At 41.7% G+C, this 27,966-nt stretch overlaps 2 protein-coding genes across 2 annotated transcripts in view; both read right to left on the bottom strand.

Moving 5' to 3' along the window:
* The window catches only part of ATXN1 (ataxin 1), a 373,795-nt gene extending 348,160 nt beyond the window's left edge, over positions 1 to 25,635 (bottom strand). Inside the window, exon 1 of the mRNA XM_074335193.1 lies at positions 25,496 to 25,635. The gene's annotated coding sequence lies outside the window, so the exon portion shown is untranslated. The remainder of the gene's footprint in view (positions 1 to 25,495) is intronic.
* On the bottom strand, positions 404 to 27,966 carry LOC141566987 (uncharacterized). Its single transcript, XM_074337063.1, has 5 exons — positions 27,915 to 27,966; positions 26,673 to 27,428; positions 19,683 to 19,728; positions 18,869 to 18,983; positions 404 to 5,857 (listed from the first exon to the last, which is right to left on the bottom strand). Exons 1-5 carry the CDS (start codon positions 27,964 to 27,966, stop codon positions 5,714 to 5,716), a joined length of 1,113 nt encoding a protein of 370 aa, XP_074193164.1. The 3' UTR covers positions 404 to 5,713.

Below are 27,966 nucleotides of genomic sequence, written 5' to 3'. Positions count from 1 at the left end.
TAGATGTGGCTCTTTTTTAATCTTTTAAAAATTCATTACATATTTTTGTAATTGCATGGGAGTAACTGAAAAGTAACAGTTTTAAATCCTTAATAGCGAAGACTGTATTAAATTGCTTCTTCCTCCTACAGAGTTGTATAACCCTTGGAAAAAGTTTCACGCAATAGAGTACAATTTACAAACAAAAAAACAAAAACCTCCTCATTTCCTTTTTTTTTTTAATGTAGTTAGATGATTAGAATATATTTTCCAGCTGATGAAAAAATTCTATTATTCCTGTCAAGCCACAACCCACTTTTTTATTTTTACAGACTGTATCAGATATTACTACTGGCTGAAAGACGGCATTGAAGCATTAAGGGACAACAGGTTATATTATGTTAACATGTTCCAAGCTGTGGTGTTTTTTTTTTGGTTTTTTTTTTTTACTGTGTTATGAAGAACGCTCACATTGGTTACCAAAAATGTATCACTATTCTAAGAGTCACATTATTAAGGAACCACATGTCTAGAGTACTAATATTTGTGGATTATAACCTGATAAGCTTTAGAGAGATCTGTCAGCACAGTCATAATAAATCATCCCCTGGGGTGGTCTGCTTGTCACAGGCCCTCCTCAGCAGCCTTGTTTGGAAGGGGACGGGCGATTTGAGGGCATTGAACTAAGACCTCATCAAGAATTCCCAACACCAGTCATGGCACGTAGGCCTGGACATCACAGCAGAGAACACGCTCCCCAACCTATTTATGCAGGTCTGAGTCAGTTCCTCTTTACGCTCCACGATGGCGAGAAAAAAGGGGGAAGAAGAGAGACGACAAGGCAGGGAGGAGACATGAGAAAAAGGAAGGAAAACGAAATAATCATCTGGCTGGGGTGCATTTTTGTTGAAAACATCATTTTTCTTTAGTGGTTACTTCTGAGGTAGGAAGAAAAGTGACAAAATCGGGGAGGGCCCCATTTAGTGGACATCAAATTCGTGGTAATCTTTAAATCTGGGTGGAAAGTTGCTTGAGCGCTCACTGAAACCTTTATTTTTTATAATATACCTGAGTTTTGTCACTATACTTTTGTATATCCTCAAGATTTATAAAAACAATTTTGCAAGTCCCATAACGGCATGGGTGGTAAGCAATAAACTATACTTGGTTAAGAGCGGAGGGTCTGAGGTTAAAATGGTCTGAGTTGAATCCCAGTCCTACCACTTACTAGTTCTGTGACCCTGGGCAAGCTACTAATCCAGTTACCTGTAATGTGGCGATAATAACTACTTATCTAGTTTTGCTGTGAGGACCAGGTGATTAGCACAGTGACTGACACATCGGAAACCCTCAGTATGCCAGCCAGCTATTGTTATTATTAAAAGAATAGGCTCTCCGAACACTGAGCTTCCTTGAGTGTGTACACTGTTCCTTATGTTTTCTATCATGAACCTGGTAAATAAGTATTTGTTAACTGAATGATTTATGGAGTAAAGATATCAACAATGAAATGCAGTTTTTTGACATTGAAATTCCACATGCTGCTGTCTAGAAGATGCCCAAATGAATGAAAGAAACAAATTTAACAGTCCCACAAAAAAGTGTGAAGAACATAAGTTCCCTGCCCCCTTTCAGTGGAGTCTAATACTAGCAATGTTAACTGTCTTGTAAAAAGAAGATCAAAGCAGCATCAACTTTCAAGTTTAAAGACATCTACCATTCACCTCTAGGTGTATTCAGGGTTCACGCAATATGTTAAATCCTATTATCTTACACTGTGAAAGAATCATAATTAGCCAAATCCACTTACATCTTTTTAAAAGCTGTTCACTCCCCCAAATGATATTGGAAAGGAAATCAAAGGCTAATTTGTTTGAAGCCATAGACAACTTGTTCAATTTTCTTGTTCCCTCCAAGCATACCGCCTAGCACATACTAGGTTTATAAGAAGTGAACAAAATGAAGTTGAATGTCAAATGAACAGGCTGGACAAAAAGATGTGTACAGTCCCTTCAGCTTTTTATGAACGACAAACTGCTACGTGATCCGACTATCACTGTCTGTACTTGATCTCCGCAGCTAAACTCAAGAATTCATTAATAATGAAATTTATTAAAGATATTCCTCCTTGTTTAATTTCAATTAATGTGAATAAGGTCAATCCACAGCTCTTAATTTCAGTGTTTAATTCTATTATCATAGTATTAAGAACATGCGTAAACTCTAAGTTTCTAGAAGCATAAAGAAACTGAAGACTATGAGAAATATGTTATGTTTTAGAGCCAAAGGAATAAAATTTTCTTTTTTTTTTTTATCCTTTAATAACTCCTGATCTCCCTTTGGTGCATTTATTGAGCATTAGTTGTTATTTAATACAATGGCTCTCTTGGGAGAAAGAAAATCAACCTAAAAATAAGAGTTTTCCAGCAAAAAAAAAGAGGTACTTGCAACAGAAAAATACCAGAGGGAAATAATCTTTATATTATACAGCAATTAAAACCTTATAAACAAAAAATATATTTTTAAAGTCATAGCAGGCCAAAACTGAACATATTTGATGAGCTACGAATTACTGGTAAGAATAAATGAAAATCCATATTGACAGATTAAACTCTCAAAATCAGTTACTCACAGGTCTGTACCTATGTCATAAAGTATTTCTGAGTTTGATGTATAATCCCAGCATAAATCCCCTTTCCAGAGAGCAGAAGCTCCTAATTCTGAACTGAAATAGATTCATCAGAATTTCACGTATCTAAAAACAGATCTTAAAAGTTATGAGCAAAGGTTATTTGTAGGTAGGGAATCAAAAGACATAAAGATTTCAAAGTCAAAATGTTATGCTCGTTAATTTTCTGAGGCACATGCTAAGAAGATTTTTCATTTAAGAGAAAAGCAAGAGCAAAACCATTCCTCCTTCACAGAAACTGGTAAATAAAGAATGTATGCACAAAACACCTGGATTTGCTTTCCTGTTTCCTTGCCAGTGATTTTTTTAAAAAATATAAGATTAGCTAACATTCAAACAAACCTTCAGAGCAATGAATTACACACTGTCACACAGATAACACTCTCACACAAAAGAGAGCAAAGCTGATGCTATTTAAATATCATGAAATATTTTCCTAACCATGCACAGATGGAAGTACAGACTTTTCTGCCAACCGCCTGGTTCAGAAACTTTGCTCTATTTATAATTATTTGGTTCAGAGGACCCGTTTGCGATTAACTTCTGTGTTGGATGGCAAAGCAAGTCAAGTCCTGACCCCCAGCAAAGAACACCAAGGGAAGCTTAATTATTTTTTAAAGAGCTAGTATAATATTGTAAACCACATGTAGGGACAACTGATTTGTCAAAGCCCTGTTCATGGGTTCGAAGATACAGAGTGTATCAGTCTATACCAACAGAAAGATGCACAAGGTCTTTAGGAAGTGACACCAAAATGAAGTTCTTAATGACAAATAAATTTTCATCTTTGAGAAATAACAATGGAATAAGAAACGGAGAGGAAGAAATGAATAGTGCTGTAAGGACTAATCTTATTAGCACTAGAAGTTTCAGTTTTGAGTAGGAGCTGTGAATGGAATACCAAAGCTTTGAGCACAGGAAATGGACTCAGATGCAAGGAGAAGTTGCTCAGGAAACTCAAACCATAAAGTTCAGAATTATGCACCAGAACTGCTGAACAAGATAAAATCACAGGAGAGAAGTAGAAAGAGAAACAATGGTCTAGCAATAAGACATACAAGATGGTCAAGGTAAGAAAGAGCAGGTTAGAACAGTTTTATATTTTAAAGAGCTGTGTATTTAAAAAAAAAAAAGAAAGAAAAGAAAATGTTGTTTCCAAATAGAAACAATAAACCCAAGTAGCAAATTAGTATAAACACAGAAAGGAAATAAAATATAAGACAGCCAGTTAAAAGTCCCTGTAGGAAGAATAGAGCTAAAACTTAACAGACCTCTATCCCTAAAAAAGCTGTCTTTTGATCAATAACCCTAAAATTTTAAGACATTCTGAGTTTAAGTCCTTGATGTACCTAGAACACTTCAGATTCTACCTAACCATAGGCCACAAAGAGCCAAAATGTTTCAGGAGTAAGTTATAGCTAAAAATTACATTTGCAATGACTCCAGGATAAATGCCAGAAGGACCTGGGAATTGAAAAAACAACAAAACAACAAGCACCTAATTTCCCCTTGAGAAGTGTAGAAGTGGGGAATACAAAAAGAACACCCTTTGCATGGGGGTCATAATTCTGAATTTCAGCTTCTTAAACCACTAACACTGGCTACCAGCTTTTGACTGGATTGATTGACATGGCAAGACCCTTAGAAGGACACATCCATATTTGTGGGCAATTATGAAATTTTAATAATTGGAAGCAATTCAGGGAGCCATCATGGGAAAGAAAAAAGGTGATCTGTTTCAGAAAGTTGATTCCTATTACATATATATGCATATTCCTCCTGCCTACTATGAAAATAGATGAAGTATATGTAGGGGTATGTGTGCTTGCAAGAGACTAGAATTAAAAAACAAAAGAAAACAAACGATTTTTTTTTTTTAAAAAGCACATCTATGACTGAATTACTTACAGTTGCAAATAGTTTCATAATAACAACCTCGTATTATTACTATGGGCAACAGGCCATGGCTTAGAAATGTTTTTATTTCATTTAGAAATGTTTCTATTTGCTATCATAATAGCCACTGTGATGGGATGGGATTTTGCCTGTGTCTTTGTCCATAAAACAATCCTATAAGATATGTAAACATGACTTCAATTTTCTTTAAGTCAAGGAAAGCAAAAATATGGTTGTCAGAACAAGAACTGCTTTCTGTGGGATATTCTAGTTAAATGAAAGCTATTCAACTTGAATCAATTGCTGTATCCATTCTCCAATACACAGCAGATTTATATTTCAGAAGGTTTTTGACAGAGAACAAAATGTTACTGAAATATCTCTTCCATTCCTTTTGTCCTACATAACATTCCATGGGCTGAACTCCCAACAAGGGGCATATATTTGTCAGCTTCTGTTTGCACTTGTTCTATTCTGGTTTGTCTTTGTTGCAAATTTTCAGTTTTGATCCTTTCCTGACAAAAATTAATATACACCTTTTGGTTGTATTACAAACTGTAATACAAAAAACAAAAACAAAAAAAACCTTACATTTTTATTCTCTACCGTTATTAAGCACCTGTAACTTTTTAAAATAAGCCCTGCTATTTAAATCAGTGATAGAACATTTTTTTATATCTAGTTATGTAAACACTAGAAATCCAGGGAGAAAATTATTCCAATCCAACAATCCACACATTCCTACCCAAAAGCAATCACTTGAGTATTTAAAAGCTATATTTGTGGCGAGAGACAGGCTAGAACTAGCTTGAACAAGTCTGAGCAAGATGAATTTATCCTCCACTGCCTCTACTCCAGGTCATCCCAGGACTATGCCTGCGGGCAAAAGCCAAGATGGAAAGAATGGATTGGTGCCTGTTTCCTAGCATATCTGTGTAAAGACTCAACAAGAGCTGCTCTGAACGGGACAAAAGGTGTGTCGCTGCAAGCTGATCAAGCAGAACATGCAACACTGTCCTGGCCGTTTAATGACTAAGCCTGAGCCAACTCAGAATCAGTGGGAAACAGATTTCAGACAATGCGAGAGCTAAAACACTGGTTCTCAGGGACGATGTCCAAGAGGAGATCTCTGAAGCTGGGTGTCATCCTTTAGGGTGGCCCAGAATAAAATGCTGACGCATTATGCCTCCTGGCGAGTTCATATACACTTTGAACGGCAAAGACACCAAGTCCCGTGGACTTCCAACGAAGATCTTGGGGCAAGAAGAGATGTCCACCAGCACTCTCTGTGACCTGTTAGAGAGAAACATTCTTAGCTACTCCATCACCAAGCAAAACTCCCCCTCCAGGCTGTATCACCTTGACTCCTAGGAAAAAGGTGTAAAGAGATTGAGGAGGGAATGCCTAAAACAGAGATGGCCTTTGTCTCATTTCCAGCATCATTAATAGGCTTCCACACAGAAAACCTAACTTCAGTAAAGTCTAAAAGTGAATCCCATTCTAAGTCTTCCTGAAACTAGCAGCAGGACCATCAGCCACCAAATTACTCCTGCGAAGAAAGGAAAGGTTTCATAACAGTTGCTATATATGCTTCTGGCATCAAGAGATGAATGGTGTTCTTAGCCAAAGATTAACCCCTAGATGAACAGTAGACCCTCATCACGGAAGCGACTCAGTGTCCTGCACAGGCTCTCTTCAGCCCAGGAAGCATAAACCGGATTCACTGGCGGCTGGATGAGCTTCCTCTACGCTTTTCTATAACATCCAAAAGAAAGTCAGTAGGGACCTACAGATACGGAAATGATCTGACTCATACCTTCCCATTCACACAGGACAAGACTTCTCAGAGAAGATGGCATCAGATTCCAAGATTTCATATACGAGTTCAATTTGATTTCCTGGTATTTTTAACCTTGAAGACACTGGTGCATTAAAGGAAATACAGCTCTAGAAGCTCAACTTAAAGGTGCAGTGACAGCAAAAGGAAAACCACTTTCTATCTATCCATCAAGTTGAGGCTTAGGCCCTACCAAAACATCTGATGTCTAAGACTGCAAGGAAAAATTTCAAGGGGAAACTAGGGATTGCAGCACTACTGCATGTCTTCACCTTCCCAACTCCATCTCAAAATTGCTCTAGGGAGCCAATTCAATTAGGCAAGATTATGTCTTTTCAGTCTACAAATTTGGAGATGCAACTGCACACTTCCTGGGGTATCCTGGCTGTACAAGGTAATGGAGAAGGAAGCTGAACTGCAGGTCAGAAAGCCAGGGTTGCAGCACAGGCCCCATGTGTTCAAGCCACCGGAACCTAGCAAATCAGTCAACCTTTTAGGTTCTAGCAAATGAGAAGGATACTCTCTGCTCAAGGAGTTGTGGTTATCCAATATCAATTGTGGAAATAATTTATCCACAGCACTCTGAATTCTGTGACGTGCTACTATCAGTTGAGGCTGACCCTTGACACACAAGCCACTGCACATGCTGTAATGACTATGGTTTTTAAGGCTATATTTACTAAATCAGAGGCTCAGACTATAAAACACCCCCAAGAGAAAAGGGTAGTTTTGACTAGTCCTACAAGAGAAACAAGAAAACATAGGACTTCATCCCAGTTGAAGTCTTTGAAGAAACTGCACATTTAAAACGGGAAAGTTAAAAAAAACAAAAATTTTTTTGTTAAGAAATCATTTCCTGAGACTTCAGGGCAAAGAGTTAAAAGTGCACCATTTAGAGAGAGGAACTCTGAGATTAGTCAAGTAACCGAATGTTCTCTGCACAGCAGAAGAGCAAACAGCTAGTGTTTGTTCATTTCCATAGATTAACAACCTTCTCTCCAGGACTTAAGGATGATGTGAACTGCGACTTGTAGAGTTTTGTTTGGAGAAGACTCACATACTACTGGTAAGACCCATGTTTCAAGGTCACAGTCAAAAATATTTTTCTTCATTTAATGTTGCTTCTTACACACATTGGCCTATTCTAATCACTAACATGACTGAAATGAATCTAAAGCTCACTAGGGGGGCCCGGATAAAAGTAGTCTTCTCTCCTTTTGCATCTGTTTACACAGATTGTTAAAATAGTACTGTTCATTAGATGAAACTGAAATGGGGAAAAAAGACAACCTGTTCCTTCTGAAGAGTAGAAAAGGTACAAAGAGTTGCAGAGGCTTCATTCAATAGAACAGGAAAGCCAAAATAAAACACCAAAATTTGGGCTTAGATGTTATCACCATACGTCATTCAAACTCAATAGAAAGTAAGGTTTTACAGAAGGAGATTTTAAAATAAATAATCAGATCACCCTTTTTCCTACCAATAGAATAATAAATAAACTTGCCTTATGAGCCTATGACTACTTATAAAAGAAAAACAAAACTGCTAATCTTATAAATAGTGTCAGATCGGGCACCAGCGGCAGCAGCCAGAGGGAAGCACTCTTTTCCCAGCTCCTTATATAGAGGCTGCCTCCCCCCAAAAACTACAACTTGGGGTCATACTTCTCAGTGGTCTGGACAGATCCAGAGATGAACTGGGAATGGAGCCTTGGAAAGGGGAAGAGTAATCAAAACAAAATTTATCAAGTATTTTCTGCCCCCATATGGAACTTGCCAGAACAGAACAAGGCAGAGGGGCTTTGGGGCACTTCCCTGCAAGACGCTATTGCAGACAAAGGGTCCAGACCTCAGTTCCTAATGTCAGGCTCCCTTTTCCATACTTGTCAAAACCTCTATCAGGAGTATACAGTCCCTCACATCGATGAATACAAATGAACTCCCTGGAAAAGGTATCCTCACCTACCACTAACTGGGCCAGTTCTAGACAAACTCATATGCAAGAGACAGGAGGTGAATGGCCAACTGGCCAGCTAACTCAAAGGGGCACAAAGACCACCGTCGAATTGCCCCCCCACCAGTCTCATCCCTCATGGGGGAGGTTATGCACGGAGGGTTTCAGGGTTCCCTTCTCCCCTCGGAATGGTGGCCCTGTCCACGTGGTGCTTTACCTCAACTTGACCAGTCTTGCTTAGGACTCCAGAACTACTCTCTTCCAGACAAAATATCTCCTTGGGAAAATGATCTCACCGGAAACTTTCACCTGAGTTGGACAGCAGGTAGCAAGAGTGCTTAAGGAGGCTGATCAAGACCAGGGAACAGAGGTGATGGATGTAAACTTCAGTCTCATTCATTCGTACACACAATAGCTGTTTGTCGAAGAATCCTCATGTAACCCAAATTCAATAGGAATTATTTCAATACGAAAGAAGACAGTTTTAGACATTCAACCACCAAGTAACTTTTTCCTGCATTGAATTTCAATAATAATAAGCGTTTTGCTGGGTTGTAAGTGTAGTATTATAAAATGTAAATATCGCTGAGTAAATCTAGTGTTCTATTCCATATAGCTTTTGTTTCAGAAGATTCATCATTGGACCTTTCTTTATCCTTTCTTTCTCCTACGCACAGCCTTCTGACACATTTGGATCACCTTTAGTACCCACTGTTGTGATGCAAAAAGCTATTCAAATAGATGCCACAGCTTTTTCAACCACTGTGATCCACTGGGCACATGCTGGTTCCAGACATAATTACGTAAGTCACAGTCCGTGTTAATGGATGGAATCACATCCAATTTGCACCAGAAAAATTCACATTGTAGGGGAAATGTTTATATTTATTGTAGGCCTACGAGATGCCAAATGCCAAGAATGGAAAAAAATTGGGGGCGGGGGAGGTTCTGCTGTCACTGAGCCAGGAAGAGGGGTTACAAAAGGGTTGTCTGGGAGCCTGGACAGGAAGCACATAGCTGAGTCCCAGGGCTCCCCAAGGAAAGGACTCTAAGCTAGGATCTAAGAATGTAGGAAAGTAAGCCAAAGGTGGGATGGGGGAGTTGGATGTCGAAAAAGGGGAAGAGCATGATTGAAAACAAACTGGAACCCCATGGAGAGCGAGGCATGTCTAAGGAGGAAATGCTGTAGGACTGAAGTGGACAGACTAAAGAGCAGCAGATGACAAAAGCAAGGACCCCCAAACCTGCTAAGCCAGGCTGAGGGTTCTGGGCTTTATCCTGAGGGCCATGAAAAATCAGGGTAGGGGTGAAGAGAAACAGAGATGCAAACAGCTGTCGAATCGTAAGAAATGTTCATTTTGACTTCCAAGAGGAAAATGGGTGGAGCAGAATAAGCGGACACCGAGAAAAGCCACTTAGGAGAAACAGCACATCGCCAACCCCAACCCATACCCCCAGCCCAGCTGAGACACGAGCCCAAGTTCAGACCTTGAGACCAGACTTCCCCCAAGTTCAGTACCTAGGAAACTTCTTCCAACCTCCCACCCAAAGAGCTCTCTCAGGGAAGAGCTAGAGCAGGAAGGAAGCAGGGTAACAGTGCGCCTCTCTACTCTACCGGGGATGAAGGTCAAACCCAAGGAACCCATTCCTCGGCAGGGTGGCCTGGAGGACTACGTGAAAGGAAGATGTGAAGACCCTACCTCAGGATCCTTGCATAACAACTTGACTTCGCAAGGCCTAAAACTGCCGACTGATCTCTCCAGGCCCACGTGAGGGAGGCTGCCAGGCTTCCAGCACATTCCCACAGCCAGGCCTCCTTCGAAAAACAAAGGGCAGAGAACCCCACAAGTAGGCAGGGGAGACTCAACAGCTGGGAAACCAGCCCAGAGTGGGTAAAGACGAAGGAGAAGGAGTGAGGAGCAGGTGGGAGGGGAAGAGGAAAGGAGGGCCCCTGGCAAAAGAAAGCACTAGAATTTCAACAGGGAACAGTTCCCAAGGGGAGCAGCGGGCAGATGAGTGAGAGCCACACTCAGCAAAGCCGAGCTGTTGGCCAGCTGGGTGCAGAATGTGAGCTGCAGTAATCGCACGTCTTCCTTCCAGGTTGGCCCTGGGTACAATCACAGAAAAAGAAAAAAAAAAAAAAAAAAAAAGAGATAGATCATCAAAATAAAAGGAAATCAGACGGGGGAAATAGCTTCAGCAAATGTGACTTAAAAAAGATATCTGGAACACATAAAGAACTTATATACATAGGGAGAAAATATCAAGACTCCCATTTGCTAATTGTGTAAGAAAAAAATTAGTAAATAAACATATATGGAAATGTTCTATCTCTGAGACGGATGAAAGGAATGCAAATTTTGAAACTAAGAAGCCTATTCAATTAGCCAAAAAATAGTAAGTCCCACCATCAATCAGGTTGAAGTAAGACACATTCATATGCCGGTCGTCATATGTGGGTCGTAACAATGTAAATTGGTACCAGCCTTTTAGAAAGCAATTCAGAGCAAGCCCCCTCTATCTTAGTAATAGCCTTCTGATGTGACCGTATCCTAAGTCAATACTTAAGCGTACACAGATATTCACCGCAGCTTTATAATAGTAAACAATTAGAAACAACTCAAATGTACACAAAAAATACAAAACTGAAGATAAAACAACTACGTAGAATATTACCTAATCCTTGCAAATGATAATCGGAAAGTCTAGGTTGCAAATGAGAATGTTTATACTAAATCGAAAAAGCAAAACGGAGAAAACATAGACGTTAAATTGTCAAGAACTAGAAGACAACACATAAAAGTGAATGTGATTTACGGGCTGGGCTGGTGGAATCAAAGGAAACTTGCGCTTTTATTGTTTTTCTTTTATTGCCATAATGTATAGGCAACAGATGTTTAAAATATAACATTTCTATCCATCATGGAGTAGTGAGCACCTCTTCTGTGGAGCGGATCAACCTGGCCAATGTCATGGCCACATCAGTAGAGGCTGTCTAGGCCTTCCCAAGTTTCAAAGGTCTATTTGGGATTCAAACCCTGCCCAGGACAGGCTCTGAGGTCTTCCTTGTACCCAGAATACTCCCCAAAACACAGCTCTTTCCTTTGTTCTCCCCCCCCCAGCTCTGAAATACTGTCACCCCCCCATGTGTATTTCTTTTCTTTCTTTCTTTCTTTTTTTTTTTTTATTATATAGTGAGATTCTACCATATGCAATATATATAGCGAATGCTCATTTGATCCTTTCAACAATCCGGTAGGATAGATGTCATCATCCCCATTTTACAGATCAGAAAACTGAGGATCCCAGATTTAAGAAATGTGGCCTGGGTCATGCAACTCAGGAGCCGGGGCCAGAATTTAAACCTCAATCTCCCCATCTTCAGAGGCCTCACTTTTAACCACCTCAAAAACTGCCTCTTCCCTTCTTCTTCTTCTGCCTATGAAACAAACAAAAGAAAACAGAACAAAACACTTAAATGATACCGCTTCTATTTACACTAGCTTCCTAAAGAAATTATTCAAAGTGCAATGAATCAAGAGACATATCAATACAGACTGCTTATAAATTAACCAATAAGACAAGGTAATGCACACCCTAATTGCAAAAGTTGATGCAGAAGAAAAAAAGGAAATATCTTGAGACTCAAACCTGCACTTGCAGGTAAAACCAAATGACATCAAAAGGATTTCTACTTGCAAGTTAAAGCAGAATATCATCCATGATACTACTGCAAAGACGGGCAGAGCTTCTGCACCCTCTGCAAAAAATTATTCCACAATTAGCTGAAAGACTCTTTGCAGTTATCACGCATCCACTCCAGATGTTGCTCAGGCCATGGTAGCTTGAACAGTAAAAAGGAGCAGAGGAAGTATTAAGGTATGAAGCTAATATAGATGGGGTGATAAATGATTTTAGGCACCACTTATGACTTACTCTATAAATAATGGCACAGTGTTAGCTAAAATGTAAATTCCAATTAAATACAAAATCTAACAAAGTCAAACAACAGCAAATGATGTTTGACAGAGCAAAGGTCTTGGGGGAGCCAACAGGAAGAATTACAATAAAATCTATTCATGGAACTGCACACAGTGTTAGATAGAAGGGACCTGGAAGATCACTTCTTTCAACTACCTCTCTTTTTTTTTTTTGGTAGATGGGGAAACTGAGGCCCAGCACGGTAGAGTGAGTGGCCCAAATCACACTGCAGCAGAGCAGGAAACAAACTTGGTCTCCAAATTACTAGTCCAACTGCTTTCCAGCATATCACACTCACTCTGCAGTGTACTGGAAAGCTACCCCATTCTAAATCATATTTTTAAATGAGCATTAAATATTCTATAAATATTAAATTCCTTTTTAATAATTTTCAAATGCACAGGGGCACATTTAAAAAAGAAGCCTGGTTTTGATTTCTTTTGGAAAACGGCACACTGCTCAGTGTTTAACCTAGTATTGAGTGAAATATTAACAGGCCATATAATGGTTTCAGTGTTCCTCCAGTAAAGCTAAACAAAATTCGAAAACCATATCCCCCAGGCCGACAGGAGTTTCTGGAGCACACATTAAACTCAACGCTCTGCTCAACAAGCCCATCACTGTTAAGTAACTCATCAGAAAATAAAGAGGGAATTACCAAAGGGGAATTGCCAAGCAATTAGTTCTCTGAAGCAGATGACATACAACTGTTGTAGGGAGGAGCTTCCCGGTTAGTCATATGCCACAGTCAGAGCCTCCTAATCTGTAAATAAAAATGCATCACATATGATTACAGCTGGGATGGAGGCTGGGGCTGCCAGGCAAGGGCATAGAGAGAAAATCCCAAGTCTTCTTTTGTTCTGTGTGTCTACAAAGCGGGAGACGTTGCCTCTGAAGACATTTTTTTTTTTAAATCCTTGGTAATTTTCATTCAACGTAAGAAAGACAACTGCCTTCCCTAAGCAGGCTGAGAGCAACATGATCTTTCTTCTCTATCCTTCGGACATGAGTCAGTGAAGATTCATCCATTGGTCCAGTGAAGGAGAGAAAATGAGAGACTGGGAGGAGCAGGGACTAGAGGGTATAGCAGGTCTGAGCTTCCCCATGGCCACCCTGGCTAAAGCGTGACCTCTTTTCACTGCACGTTTTGTTCTTAGAGCTTGCATTCGGCACCACCCCACCACCTATCAAAATGGAGAGATAAATAGTTCCTATCTGCCAAATCTTGCAAGCTGAGCAATGACCCAGTGAAGCTCTTGGAAGAGTCAAAAGTTCATCGTCTCACTGGGACTCGTGATGCCAAACAACATTTGGAGCCCAAACACAGATAAGCATATTGCCACTGTCATCATTTTCTTCAATTAATAATTATTGAAAATGCGTAGGAATCTTGGGAAGGTATGAGGAAGAGTGAAAGAAAGGGCAAAAACACCACAAAGATACCTGTATGTGACACTGAACAGATAGGCAAGCAACAAAAAGGATGGCTCGTTGCCCATGAACCCTTCCCTGATGCTGACCTCTGAGAGTATCCTGTACCTCTGTTAATGGTTCTTCAAATTAGTCCTGGACACACCTTGCCTTCTGGACTCAACTGTAAGCTTCTATGCACAGGGCTCCAGGCCTTGAGAAACAATGCATGGCAGCACTAAAAGTACAGGCTGACATCTAAGCGTAACTTGACCACTTAGGAGCTGGTCAACCTTGGGCAAGTTACTTAGTCTCTCTGTGCCTCAGTTTCCTCATCTGTGAAATGGAGATAATAACAGAACCTACCTCAAAGGACCACAACGAGGATTAAATGATCTAACACGTAGTAAGTGTGAACTACTGATCATCTCTAAATTTCCTTTAGGGTCTCGCTAGCATGATGCCTGTCACACATTAGATGCTTATTAAATGTTTGCAGACAGAATGATCTGCCCCTGGGGTTGTTTTCCCCATCCTTCTTACTCCTATCCTAACTTTCCTGTCTTTTATGAGAGGTAGGTAAGTCACTGCCTCATTCTGAGCCATTTGGGGGAATACAGATAGCCCATCTAAACAATTCAGGTCAAAAAAAAAAAAAAAAGACCTTAAATAATCCTCAGATTTTCGCTAATCATATTAAAATAGATTGCCCACTAATAGCAACGTAACCAGATAATTTCCAGGCCTCCCCTATATTCTGAGCCATGTCTTAGGCTGGGGAGCTCCCCAGCCTAAGACATGGTTCAGAATATAACCATGAGTCAATGCTCACTAATTGTGTGTTTCTTTATTTTCTATAAAGTATAAGTGGGAAGCGAAATTGTTCAGAAAGCTGTGCCATGTGTATCTGTGTGTGTGTGTGTGTGTGTGTGTGTGTGTGTCTGTGGTGTCACATTGAAAAGAGTTCACATAAAGCCTCCGGAAAAGCCTCTAAAGCTATAAAACACACCCATATTAATGTGATTTATCAAAGTACAGTAAATGAATTGCCACAAAAATGAACAATTGCTCCAGAGTCAAGTAGATGGCACAATGTGATTTACGCATGTCACATGAGAGGAATAAATCAACGGTGGAAAAGATCAAAGGAAATGCTGGAATTGTTGTTAATATGTACAGGGTTTCGCTGAAAATCTCCTTAATAAAACTGTTTAGAGGAAAATAGAGGGATCATTTGTTTAAATGAAAAGAGATACCGCATGTGCTGAATTTCAAAAGCAGCATTTTCATACACACACACTTTAGGTTTAGTTAAAATTAGCTCAAGTTCCTTTTTTTTTTTTTTTAAGGTCTTAAAGGAATAAAGGTTTCAACAAGCCTTCATTGAGCTGAGTTTCCAAGGTGCCTGAGCTTCTAGGGCAGACACCCCATTACCCACCCATGCATCATCCCAGCTTCTCCACCCACCCTCCCTCCACCCAAGGTCTTAAAGAAGCGTACAAAGACTGTGCCACATTCCAGCTCCTCTTGCTGCCTCTTCTCTCTACTGATTCTACCCAGCTGATGTCACCCCTGAAATACAGTCATCCCCTCCTGCCTGTCAAACTTTTTACCAGGCACAAGAACCCAAAGCCCAATTTCAAAGATCACTTTATGCCAATGACTCCTCCATATTTATCTCCAGACCTGACCTCTCAGCAATGTTACTGCCACCCTCTCTACTGTCTTTTGGACGCCAGCAACTCAGATGTCCACCAGCACCTGTGTTTCCGCCAAAATGGCCTCGCCGGTTACATACCACGAAGGTGCTTGTTACGTATGTCCAGGTCACGTCAGTGGTCCTCATCCTGCTCTGTCCATGTCTTCCCACTGAAATGCTAACCAGCCTTCAGAGTTGAACTCAAATGATCCCTCCTCCTCAGTCTTTCCTCATCATCCTCCTCAGCATCATTCTGCTGAATTCCTTCTGTGTTAGAACATACCCCAGTAAGTCCAACCCACCCCGTTCTGCTTTGTCTTAGTTATTCCAGAGCATTCCTTCTTTCCCCTACCTGACCATGAAGAATACAGGATAACCTCTTTCTGGCAGCTCTTCCTTCCATTCCCACAGTACCGTGGAGCAGTTTAAAAATACACAGGGAATAAATGAGTGAATCGTTTCTTTACATAGAAGAGTGCCTGTGAACAAAGCACTATAACTTTGCTATAGCTATATCATCGCTATAAAATAACTAGAACCAGAAATATTGTAATCTAGGTTTTAATTTCTTTAAAAAAAACACACACACACAAACCCTTAATGACTAGAACAGAGTACAACATGAATAATACTACCGTGTTTCCCCAAAAATAAGACCGGGTCTTACATTAAGTTTTTCTCCAAAAGACACGTTAGGGCTTATGTTCAGGGGATGTCGTCCTGAAAAATCATGCTAGGGCTTATTTTCTGGTTAGGTCTTATTTTCGGGGAAACATGGTATTTCCCTGCCTATGTTTAGCTATTAATTGTGAGGACTGTAACGAGGCCATTATTTATGCAAAATGTTTAAATAATGCTTATAAGCTTCTTTTAAATGCAATCACAAAAAATGTCAGCTGCTTAAAATTCAAGGTGACTCTTCACTACTGTGTCAGGAATACAAGTATTCATAAGACACTTAATATACTATAAAAGCCTTGGTCTTGTCTCAATAAGCTTGCACATATTGACCAAGAGATATGACTTTTTGGTGTCTATAGTTTCATAATAAAATTCCCTTTTAAACACCACAGGTTTAAAAATATTTGTGTATGTATTAACCACATATGCAATTAAGCTGCTTCTGCAAAAACTTAAATGTGAGGGTTTTCTGCCTAGCATGTAACTGTTAAAATGGGTAACACCCCTAAGAGATAAAGTAGCAGTAAGGCATTGCACCACTTTCCATTCAGCTGATACTTGTAAATCTTAACAGGCTTACCTTCACATGCCGTGTTTCCCCGAAAATAAGACCTAGCTGGACAATCAGCTCTAATACATTTTTTGGAGCAAAAATTAATATAAGACCTGGTCTTATTTTACTATAATATAAGACCAGGTATAATATAATATAATATAATATAATATAATATAATATAATATAATATAATATAATATAATACCCGGTCTTATATTATATCATATTATATAACACCGGGTCTTCTATTAATTTTTGCTCCAAAAGATGCATTAGAGCTTATTGTCCAGCTAGGTCTTATTTTCAGGGAAACACAGTGTAATTCCAGGGTTATTCTATTTCCTTTCAAAGAACATTTCTCTAACCCACAGCCAATAAAATGTGAAATACCCAGTTCCATATTTCACAAGGATATAATGTTTGTGATAATTTCCTCCCTCCTCTGTCCCATCCCTACCCCCCAGTAGGACTTCTCTATTCTTTCTGGGGCAGAGTGTACTTCAGTCACTCAGCTTTCTATTTGTTTTTACTCAGATCACAAATAACTTCCTTTATGCATGCAACTCATCAGTTCATCTTACAACAATATAAAAACAATACATATGCATCCTATCACAGTAAGAGAGTTGGACGAACATAAAATTCAGAAAAAGAAATGAAGGTTCATTTGCTTTGCAGAGCTGCAAATGTCTACAGTGTTGGTCCAAAGACCAAGGTACAGGTATATTGACTTGTTTCCAATCATGTATGGTCCAGGAGCAACCATCACAAAACAAGAACATTAAAATCACCCTGTCAGGAGATAAGTTGTTTGATCACAATGAGAGCTTATGTTCCTGGATCACAAACCATACACCAGGCACTGTCCCACCCAGCACACATATACTGTTTCATTCATCCTCACAGAAGCCCTGGGAAAAAGTTCTGATATTATCTCCGTATTCTACAGGAAGAAACTGAAGCATTGAAAGGATATAGGATGGCCCAAGGCCCCAGTGACAGCTCTAGATGTAAATCCAGACAGGCGGGTCCCAGAGCCCCATGCTCTTCTCTCGGATGCCACAGAATTTATACGTAACTTCAAAACTGGACCTTAGGTGTAGAGAGGGAGTTCTTTAAAGAAATCTGGGGAATTGTTTTCAAATGAACATTTTGGTAAAGCAAGTATCTACCTCTTAACAAATTAGTTGGAAATCCAGATTTCTGTATGTGAGGCTTGGTAAAAAGTAGACTTTGTGTCTCATCAGGTAAGGAAATAGAACATAGAACATGACTCAGGAAGAGCTGTCCAGAGACCACCCAATCCAGCAGTTTCCAAACCTATAGAGCCTCAGTATGATTCCCAGAGACCGTTAGGGTTCATTTCGATTCAGTAGGTCTAGGGTGGAGTCCCAAATTCTATTTTTTAAAGTTCTCCAGGTGATTCTGTTGCCCAGCCAGGCTTGGGAACCTCTGAACTAGTCTATTTCCACAGCTTCCAGTAGGACTGCTCCCAAGACAAATAGAAAGAGGAGATCTATTTCACAATCATCTTTGGTTGCGTACACTGGTGTTCCCAAGCCCTCATTGCCCCAACTTCTGCCTAACTTATATCTCTCCTGACTGCATTTAGGCAGTATCCTCTTGCCCTCTCTTCAAAAGAGACCATGAGTCATCTACCCTGCATACACCCTGTGTCTGCATGACTCTCCAGGCCAGAAAAATTTACTGTACGTGAGGAAATCAGGAAGTTGTAAAATCCAAACAGACACAGAAAATTTCAAGATTCAACAAATACTAGTTGCCACTGAACAAACAGGCCTCTGTCTCCCTACACACGTGTTATTCTACAACGAAAACCTACAACATGAAAACTGTGACTGAAGATAACTGGCAGCAAAACATTCTTATCACATTAAGTAAAGGTGACAATTAAAATGATAAGGCTCAAGCACAATATGCAACAATCAATCATCACAAAGTCAAATGTTGACTTCTTCATTAACCAAATGAGTGAAACCAGAGAGATACTTTAATTCAAGTTTTATAAAAACTCTCTTGTCAATTTCTCAATTTCCCACACAATCCAGTTTGCAAGAACAAGTATATTAAACAGTCCGTAAAGTGCTAAAGTATGGCCAGTAGGCGATTTTTCCAGGTCAGATTTTATCCTCAGGTGGGAACTACAGAGCATCGCAAAACTCTCACCTGATAGGTGATGCCCTTCCCTGTAGTGGCCGTGGAGGAGGAGACTGCTGTACAAGGATGACAAACAAATCTGCAGTTTGAATGGACCACCCTGGTGACTTGCTGCACGATGGTACTGCAATGGTCCAGGGAGTGCAGGAGAGGACATCAAAATGAAAAACAGAACAAATTACTTTAAAAAATAATTCCACTTAAAATGACTATGCACTGAAATCGTAACTTTAAGAAACATCAAATGTTGCATTTTGTTTCATGAGGATTACACGGATACCAGCACGCTCAAAAGGCAGGTCTGGTTTTACTCAACAGGGCTCAGAGGGAAGCCAACATACAAAAAGGTCATCCCTTCAATCAAATTGAGAGCTTGCTCATCCCCATTTGAGCCAGCTACTGTCATTCTCTTCTCTAATGATTCTAACCAATCACCTGATCAACACATGCTGGTCATCACAGGAGTACCAGGTGAAAATGGGCATGGATTGAATAGTAATTGAGCCAAAGTCTAATTTCAATATGGCATATATTACTATCAACATGCAACTTAAAGGGACAGTCATGAAAGAGCACAGTTATTAGCATACCAGTCTAATGGGATAGAAAAAAAACATCAAATGCAGAAAAAGAAATTAAAGTATGCATATAGTCACTAGACTTCCCACTAAACTTTAAGTTATTTAATTATTGAATGCATGTCTACTTCGTTTTCATTTTGCCACAATGCCTTGCACATGGTTAAGTGAAAATTATCCACTGTATGATGAATGAACGTGTGAATGGATGAACGAAAGAGAGAATGAATGAATCTTCCATATACCTTTCCATCAGGGAGCTTGGTGCTTGTAGTTTTGTGAAGTAAAGACCTATGCATAGAAACGGAAGAAGTTGAGGACTTGCTCTACTAACAGTTTTCAGCCCTACCTATGAAAATAATATTTTTAAATACTGTTCATTCCCAATTGTCCACATTAAATAGGATCAGTAGCACAGTTATTATAAAATATTCCCAAACTAGTAATCGCTGGACTGATTTTCAGTCTTTGATTACTGGTGCTGATCTGCATATTTGTTTAGGCTGATTTTAAATTTAGCTTGAGCTTCCTAAGCCCACATCAGGTAACAGGAGGAAGGAGAAGGCCCAGGATTATTTTGGGTGTCAGAAAGAAACTATTCTGGAGCTATGAATATGATCTCCAATGTGAATAATCTGTAAACAGGTAAGTGAGCCAATTATCCTTGGGTACATGGCAACACATCTCAGCAGTCATGATTATTTTCATCCATACACACTCACTATTTTTAAGAGCATATCCCAGCTGGAAAAGAAAATAATTTCAATTGCTTTCCAACACTTTTCAAAGTAATGAATAGTAGCCAAAGTATTCTTACTTCTAACTAATCCGTTCACCAAGTATTTATTTAAGCATCTATTGCATGCCTAGGACTGATAAAAGAAGTTAGTTTTCTAGTCCGTGATTCTCCCATGTGGAATCTGTGAGTACAGAGAAAGAAGGTAAGCTGTTCTAGACTACAACGTCTTTGAAGACACTATCCTTCTGCTAAAAAGCTTGTTGAGTTACAAATTCAAATAGTGGCCAAGTTAAATAGAAGCTCACAAAATTCTATTTACTCTCACACAGTACTTGTTTTAAAGGGAGGAGTCTTGATTTTATCTAGTAACATCAAATGGAGCATCAGAATACTGGACAATCATTTTCGAACAAGGTGCAGGTACCGTGGATTTGTAGACAGCGCTTCCTTTTATGAGCTAACAGTTGAGAGGGTGTTTGCCTGGATATTGATGTGTGTGCACACAATCCTATTTACATATCACCTAGCAGATAAGGTTTTTATAGAGTCCAAATTACAGTCTCCTCCTATTCTGAAGTGCAGAAAACAGTCAAGCATGATGCAAATGCTGTAAAATATTAATTTACTCTCCCATTGGTATGCCTACTTATTTCAAAAGTATTTGTGTTGCTACACCAGAGTAATTAAGAGAGTTAACATAACGTGCTGGATTCCATCAGAGGGAAGAAACAAGAATAAAAGCAAGGCAGAGTAGATTTGTTGTAAAAAAAAAAAATGCAAACACTATATAAAAAATAACCTATAGACTGTTTTGTACAATATATACACTACACATGGAATATTTAATATTTAGAAAGCACAACAGAGCAGCATAACACAACACGATTAATAGAGGAAGATTACTAACAAAGATGGCCTAAATAACATTGATAGGCTAGTCAAGCAAGAGGATGCTTATAGGTTAGCAGCTATGACAATTATCATTAAAGACTCCTGCTAAATGACTCCCTGGAAACGTCATGTTCAAGAGTACCTAAGTGGAAAAAAAAGAGTTCCTCTTAGCCTGAATCAAAACACCACAATCAGGAAAACTTCTGCCCCCTTAAGTTTCAAATTCTGATTACGTTACAATGAATTTTCTGAAAAGTAATTTTCAGGTAGTATAGAATTTTTGCTTACGTTATGGCAATTACCAATGCATTTTCATTACTCCACAAATGGGATGCATTAAAAGTTATAGAAAAATCAATGAAACATTCCTGCTAACATCAAACATGTCAGAGAAAATACAATGCTTGTTGTTTTTTCGTCTGCAATAGTTCTAAACATATTTTAGTACATTTGTTATGATACTATGTAGTAAAAATATTTATCATACACTAGCCTGAAAAGTCCAGATTTATAAAGACTATAAAATATATTACTACACTGACAGGCAAAAATACATAAATTATGAAATAAGAAAAAGATTTTTAAAAACTGTTTCCACAAATAGTTACCTAAATCTTTTTACTACTCTTGCAATTTTAAGCATTTATATATATTTTTAAAAAATCTTGATACAATTACAACTCTTTCAGCCAACATATAAAAGTCTCTAAACTAGCACTCAGTGTACTCATTATTATATTATGTATCTCTTAAAGAATTTTTGAATGAGTATTTTATTAAATTGAATTAAATGAAACTAAAATTCAAACAGCATAATTTATGACTACAAACTTCATTCTTAAAAACAGGGCAGCCCTATATGTAAAGCCCTAGAACAGAAATTATTCTCTCTATTGGGATTTCTATGATTTATTATTTTTGATGCTTTTAACAAAATAAGGAGGGCCTGCTTCTGATAACTTTGGAAGCATGACCAGAACTAAATCTGTTCTTTGAAGCAGTTAAACTGCTTCATATCTAAATCTCTCACAGAAACCAATCATTCAAAGTATTGAGTTACTCTGAAAACATAAAAGAATAGAATTCAAACTATCTCCTCCCCTAAAAATGATATTGTCTTGCTGCACTATCCCTTTACAAAGCAAGTACTTAAGCTCTTCAGAGTCTAAACACTATGTGTTACTTTCAAACAGCTATAGTTTAAAGAATTAACATTCACGCCTACGTTTACTAAGTTTCAGGGTTCTAGTAAAATGTTTACTGACTAACTTCTAATAGGAAACAAAATGAAATGGTGTCACAATGTGTTAGTCATCAAAAATTGTCATTGAAGTTAAGTGCCAAAGTAAAATCCACTTGACATTTCAGAATGGAAAAAAAAAAAAAGACATATTATACAAAAGGAATGTGAGTCTCTGAACTCTGTAATGACAACAAAAACAGGACTCATAGAAATGTGTTCACTAATATTTTAATAATCTCTTAAGGCTGACCTTTCCCAGGACTCCCAGACAACTGATTAAGGTAGGGCCCTACAGGTATTTGATGTATAATCTGATGGCTAAAGAGTTTTTCTAAAACCTTTCTCTAAAAGAGGCCCTAAAATCGATACAGTTTCACTTCTGTTTACCAAACCCTCTTAAAACGAAATCCAGAGAGGAAAACATTAACTTTCACAGTTCCCAATCAAGTACATTTTTCATATTTATTTTAGCATGAATTTGTGCATTTAAAAATACATGTTCACATTTCATTGCAAATAAAACAATTTCCTGTATGTTGCAAAATATCATCCAGGACCTCCAAGGTGTTCTGTAAAACTTACACTTCTGTGCTTTATTTTATATCACTGCTTCCCATCTATTTACCTCCTAGGAATAATAGCTCATTTTAACCACTGCAAGCTTGATCTGAGCAGGCCACAATCAAGTTACCAACCGTATAATAAACTCACTAGCAGAAATCATAACTGCACCCCCACCCAAGAATAAGTAGCTCTCTCAATCCTAGCCTTAGGGGGAAAAAAGGATTTACCAATTTAGCTATGGGGCTATAAAACTGTAAACCAAAACTGGCAGGTTCACAACTAAATCAAGACATGCTTATTCTCAATTATTTTTACTTTCAAATATCAGGGTTACTAAAATACTTCCCTTTATTTGGATTGCCTGAGCAAGAGAGCTTCCACAACCAAGCTACTTTTCATTCCTTTTCTTTCTTTTATTTATTTACTTATTTATTGTAAGCATTATTTTTCTTTGCTTAACAGGCTTAATAAAGTGGTGCCCTAATGCAAAGAGTAGACTGCTACTCTCTAAATTATTAAATGCTCATTAAATTATATCCCAAAATAGAGTACAAGTTGTTTATTATGCAAAAGCACCACACATTATCAGCCTTAACAGCTACAGGCCTATGTCATCTTTCCTGAGACAAAAACCTTTGAACTTACTACCACAGATGTAAAGATCATGGCCAAAAGATCCAAATGAAGAATGAATACACTCAGAATATCTGCCTACTGTCAGTCAGGCCTAGATTTTTCTATTATGATGGCTGTAAAGTTTTAAAACATGACAATGGTGATATCCTTCCCAAAAAAATTCCTTCTGCAGAATAAACCCTTTCGAAAACCAGTCATGACTACTGGCAACTTAGTTTCTAAAGGATGAGCACTTTCACACTTGAAAGGGTTAAGTGCCTGCAAGGCCAATGGCACCAGAAGGCAAAAGAAATGTTGCTTTAGTCAGCTCTGAAAGGTTTCTAACAAGTACCAAATACTTGTTGATCTGTTCACAATAAACACCAGCAGGATTGTCAGGCTCCTTTCACTGTCTGGGGAGAGACATTTACATACTGCACCCAGTAAGAACAGCTTGTTGGTCTCCTTTATAAGAGTAGCGAGAAGCCTCATTCAGTGTCTCCCGTCCAAATGACTGAAAGAAGACGCAATTGAAATAGTGAAGTCTCTCGTCTGGCTTGGGCAGCACAAATACTGTGCATAAAACACTTGGAGTAGTCCAAGCACAAAACAAACCCACCTGAATGGACAAGGAACACTGTCTGTTGCCATGGCAGCCTGATCTAATTACATGAGTGATCGGGGCTGGAGTAAGTGCACTGAAAACCTACACCGCTGACCGTACCTAGAAGAGGAGAAAGACAGGGAGGCAGGAGGTTCAGGGGAGACTTCAACCTCTGCTTTAAGTAGCAGCCCATTTGTCTGTGGAGCTGCTAAAATACTGACTGATGCATGTACAGTTAGAGGGCAGCCAGAGGAGATTAAATGCCACAGCATTAGCAGTTATGGTGCAATCCCTCTCCAAGAGTTCATATGCAGGATTTTCTTGTCCTCCTCTCTGCTGGTTTCCCTGGGCATAAGCTTCATTTCAAACAAAAGCTCAACTATCAAACTACCTTCACCCACCAAATAAACCACAAGGTGGGCTTAACAGGGGCTTCTAGGAACTCCAGGGCTCCTCAGAAACCCAAACAGAACTGGCTTAGCTAATAATGTTGAAAAGTAACTAGCTGAGCCTAAAAATAACCATCAAGTAACTGCTGTGTGCGATATGTAAGGATGATGTTTAAATATTAAGAACAGCCTGCATTATAAAACACAAATGTCATCGAGCTCTGACTACTAGATTGCCAAAGAACTTATTTGCATACACGCATTCCCGTGCATGCACGACAGAATGTGCAGGGAGTATGCCACTCTAAGGCATTTGATTCTGCGGGTGTAAATGGGGTCTTCTAATTTGGCTAATTGTATCCTGTGGCTCTCACAGGGAAGCTAAGAATCTCCTCGGGTACAGAACCAGTTTGGAGGAGTCCCTACTGCACAGCATACGGTTAACAAAATAAAAATAGCTTGCCGTTCTCGTTAGCCACATCGCGCATTATATAACCAGCTTCCGACTGGCTTTTTTTTTTCCGCCCTTACTACTCACTCTTCAGCAATTCCCAATCTTCCGAAGTATTTATATTACCCTCTTATCTGTAGGATTATATACTAAGAAAGCAAAACAAAACAGAGACTCCACGGGACTAAACCGAACCTCACAGTCCTTAGGAAGGGATTTTTTGTTTTCTGGCAGGATCTCCACCACCACCCTACTTCCACCCCCCTACCCCCACCAAGGTTCTTGCTAATCTCCCTAGAAAACCTGGATTGTTTCATTGCTTCCAGTCAGCCCCCTACGTGGTCTGAAATAAAATGAAAGCACAAGCCACGGAGTTTGGGAAGGCGGCCTGCGGGCGGGGGGCTGAGGAGGGGTCAGGCGCTGCAGTCAGCCAAGTGGCCTCAGAGGGCCCTCTCCCCATCGCGACGGCCCCTGTGGACGACCCCCCCGCCCCCGCCCCGCGCGCGCACACATACGCACGCTCACTCACTCACACTCCCGCCGCGCTCCGCCACCGCCTCACCTCTCGCTCCGCCCGTCCGGCCCCTTCCCTGCCCCCTGCGGGGCCGGCCTGCGCGCTGCGCTGGGACCACGTAGGAGGCGGCGGCGGCGGCCGCGGGAGTGGCAGCGTCTCCGGCCAGGCCAGGAGTGAACGAGCAGCGGAGCTCCGGGGCGCATCCCAATATCCGCAGCGCCTCCTCCTTCCCCTGCTCCTGGCTTCATTCACCCTCCCAGCAGTCGCGCGGCGGTTCACTCCTGGCGCCCGCAGGGCAGCGCCTGCTGCCGCTCCTCTCCTCCCGCCGCGGGTGCGGGCGGGAGTGCCGGACCGGGCTGGGGCGCTCGCGGGCTCCCGGCTCCCGGCGGCGGCGGCGGCCACAGGATCAGGAAGCGGCCGTACCAACAGGGCGGCGGTGGTAGCGGAGCCAGGGCCGCCGCCACCACTCCGGCCGCGCTCCCGGCACCCGCACGCCCGCGACCCAGCGCCCACCCCTCCGCGCCCCCAGCGCTCCCACAGCCTGCGCCGGGCCGCGCGCAGAGTCCTGGCTCCGCAGCCGCACGCCGGGAAAGGCCGGCCTCCGTGGGTAGACCTCGGCCGTGGGACTCCGAGGCCAGGCGGCCACCGGCGGGACAGCTCAGCCTCTCGTCCAGACCCGCTTGCTCTCGCCGCCCTCTTTGGGTAGACGGGTGAAGAGGGGGCAGCGGCAGGAGTGGGCAGCGCGACCCCTGGCCGCTGTCGCTTCCCTTATGCCACCTCCAGGGATAAGGACACAGCTCTCCACACTCGCGAGCGGGACTAGGAGCCGCCCGAGCGAGGCACCGCCACCGCCACTCTCCCGGCCCGCGCCCCCAGCCCGGGCGCGCCCCCTCACCCGGCGGGCGCCCACCCGGCCCCCAACAGCCCCCCTGCTGGCGGTCCGTGCACCCTGAGCAGGGTGTCGGCTCAGGAGGCTGGAGCCGAGGAAGGTTGTGTGTACACACACACACACACACACACACACACCACCACAACACGCCGCGTCGGTTTCCTTCGCTCCTCTTCCAGCTGTTTTCGGTGCCGCCGAATGGGGTTTGGGGTTTGTTTGCTGGTTGTTGCTTTGGCCCCTCTCAGGAGAACGGGGGGGCATCTTAATCTAAATCAGGGGAGAAGGGGATGGGGGAGGGGGAGAAACAATCAGAGGAGAAAAAAAATCGCCACTTACTGTAAAGTGTAAATGGATCTGGGGTGGCGTGGGGAAGGGGGGGCAGAGGGAGAGAAACAGTGTCTTGCGGCTGCTGTAGCTCTGGCTGCTGCTCCACGGGGCTTGTTTTGAATCCCCCTGCAGTGAAACAGGTCCTGTACGGCTCCGCCACTGTAGTAGAAATGATGTCTGCGGTATACTCTGCTCTCTCCTCCTCCTCCTCCCCCCGCTCTCCTCCCCTCCCTCCCTCCTCCCTCCGCCCTTCCTCCCTCCCTCGCGCTCTCTCGCGCTCGCTCGCTCGCTCGCTCGCTCCAGTATGTAAATGTGTAATAGAAGCCAAATATGGAGCAGTTGGCTGCCGCCGCCGCAGCTCAAGGATCTGACGGGGGGGGGGGGTGATAGGAGGGGGGACACCCTCCGGCGGGCGGCGGGGCGAGCCTCTAGGAGCCCGGCGAGCGCACGGCGGGCGGCCGGCCCGCGCCCTTAATCCTTCGGTGCGAGCGGCCCGGGCTCGGCGGCCCTCGGAGAGACTGGCGCGTTTCCCCCCAAGACTGTCTCGGGATCGGGGGTGGGGAGAGGGGGACAGGGAGCGGGAGGGGAGACATGGGTCAGAGGGGACGGTTCTTCCAGGTTTGGGAAAGGGGCGGGGAAGTGAGGCGATGAGGTAATTGTAGCGGTGACTGGTGGGTCCTCGCTCCCTTCCCTGGGTGCTGCACCTAGTTGGAGGGGGCAGAACGACAGCGTAGTGCAACTCGGGCACCCTGCAGGATTCTCCGGCTCAGAGCCAATGAAATACCCCAGGGGGAGGGGAGGCGAGCCAGTTCTGATTGCTACGTGCCCTTGGTTCCGGGCGCGCCGAAAAGCGTCCAAGAGGGCTGACTACGATCGTCATTCACGTTAATCCTCAAACCGGTTTAGCTTCGGCGTTCCGGAACCCAGACCACCGGGGCACGGGGAGTGCCTTTGCGTGCAACTCTGGAAAGTTTTAAGGGACCCCCCCCCCGACTGCACGTGCACCCTAACCTTTACTGCCTGGGACAGCCGGTGACCTCCCTGCCCTCTACCCAGCTCTAGCCTTGGTAGACGACCTGCGCACTCCTCTCGCAGCTAATTCGGGATCATTAATTTAATCGGAAATGAGGTAACAGTGTAAGAGATAGAGAAAGCAAACCGAGCATCAAATGGCAGTTCTCGTGATTCCAGGCTGAAGAATTTACTCTGGACTCAATTTTTTAGTGCTTACTTAAAAAGCACTTACCCCACCACACCGCTCCTTCCCCTCGCCCCCGGACCCCCGCGTGCGCCACACACACAT

This window comes from Rhinolophus sinicus, linkage group LG06, assembly GCF_036562045.2.
Source record: "Rhinolophus sinicus isolate RSC01 linkage group LG06, ASM3656204v1, whole genome shotgun sequence".
NCBI classification, from domain to species: Eukaryota; Metazoa; Chordata; class Mammalia; order Chiroptera; family Rhinolophidae; genus Rhinolophus; species Rhinolophus sinicus.
The sequence above is the reverse complement of the archived record's forward strand: the minus strand, read 5'-3'. Positions and strand labels throughout refer to the sequence as shown.

Excerpts from the sequence above, each read along its gene's own strand:
- LOC141566987 (XM_074337063.1), bottom strand. The coding sequence starts at position 27,966 with ATGTGTGTGTGGCGCACGCGGGGGTCCGGGGGCGAGGGGAAGGAGCGG. Across the intron at positions 27,429-27,914 it reads CGAGGGGAAGGAGCGGTGTG|CCGGAGAATCCTGCAGGGTG; the intron begins GTGGGGTAAGTG and ends ATTGGCTCTGAG. Across the intron at positions 18,984-19,682 it reads CCAAGCTCCCTGATGGAAAG|TACCATCGTGCAGCAAGTCA; the intron begins GTATATGGAAGA and ends GGACCATTGCAG.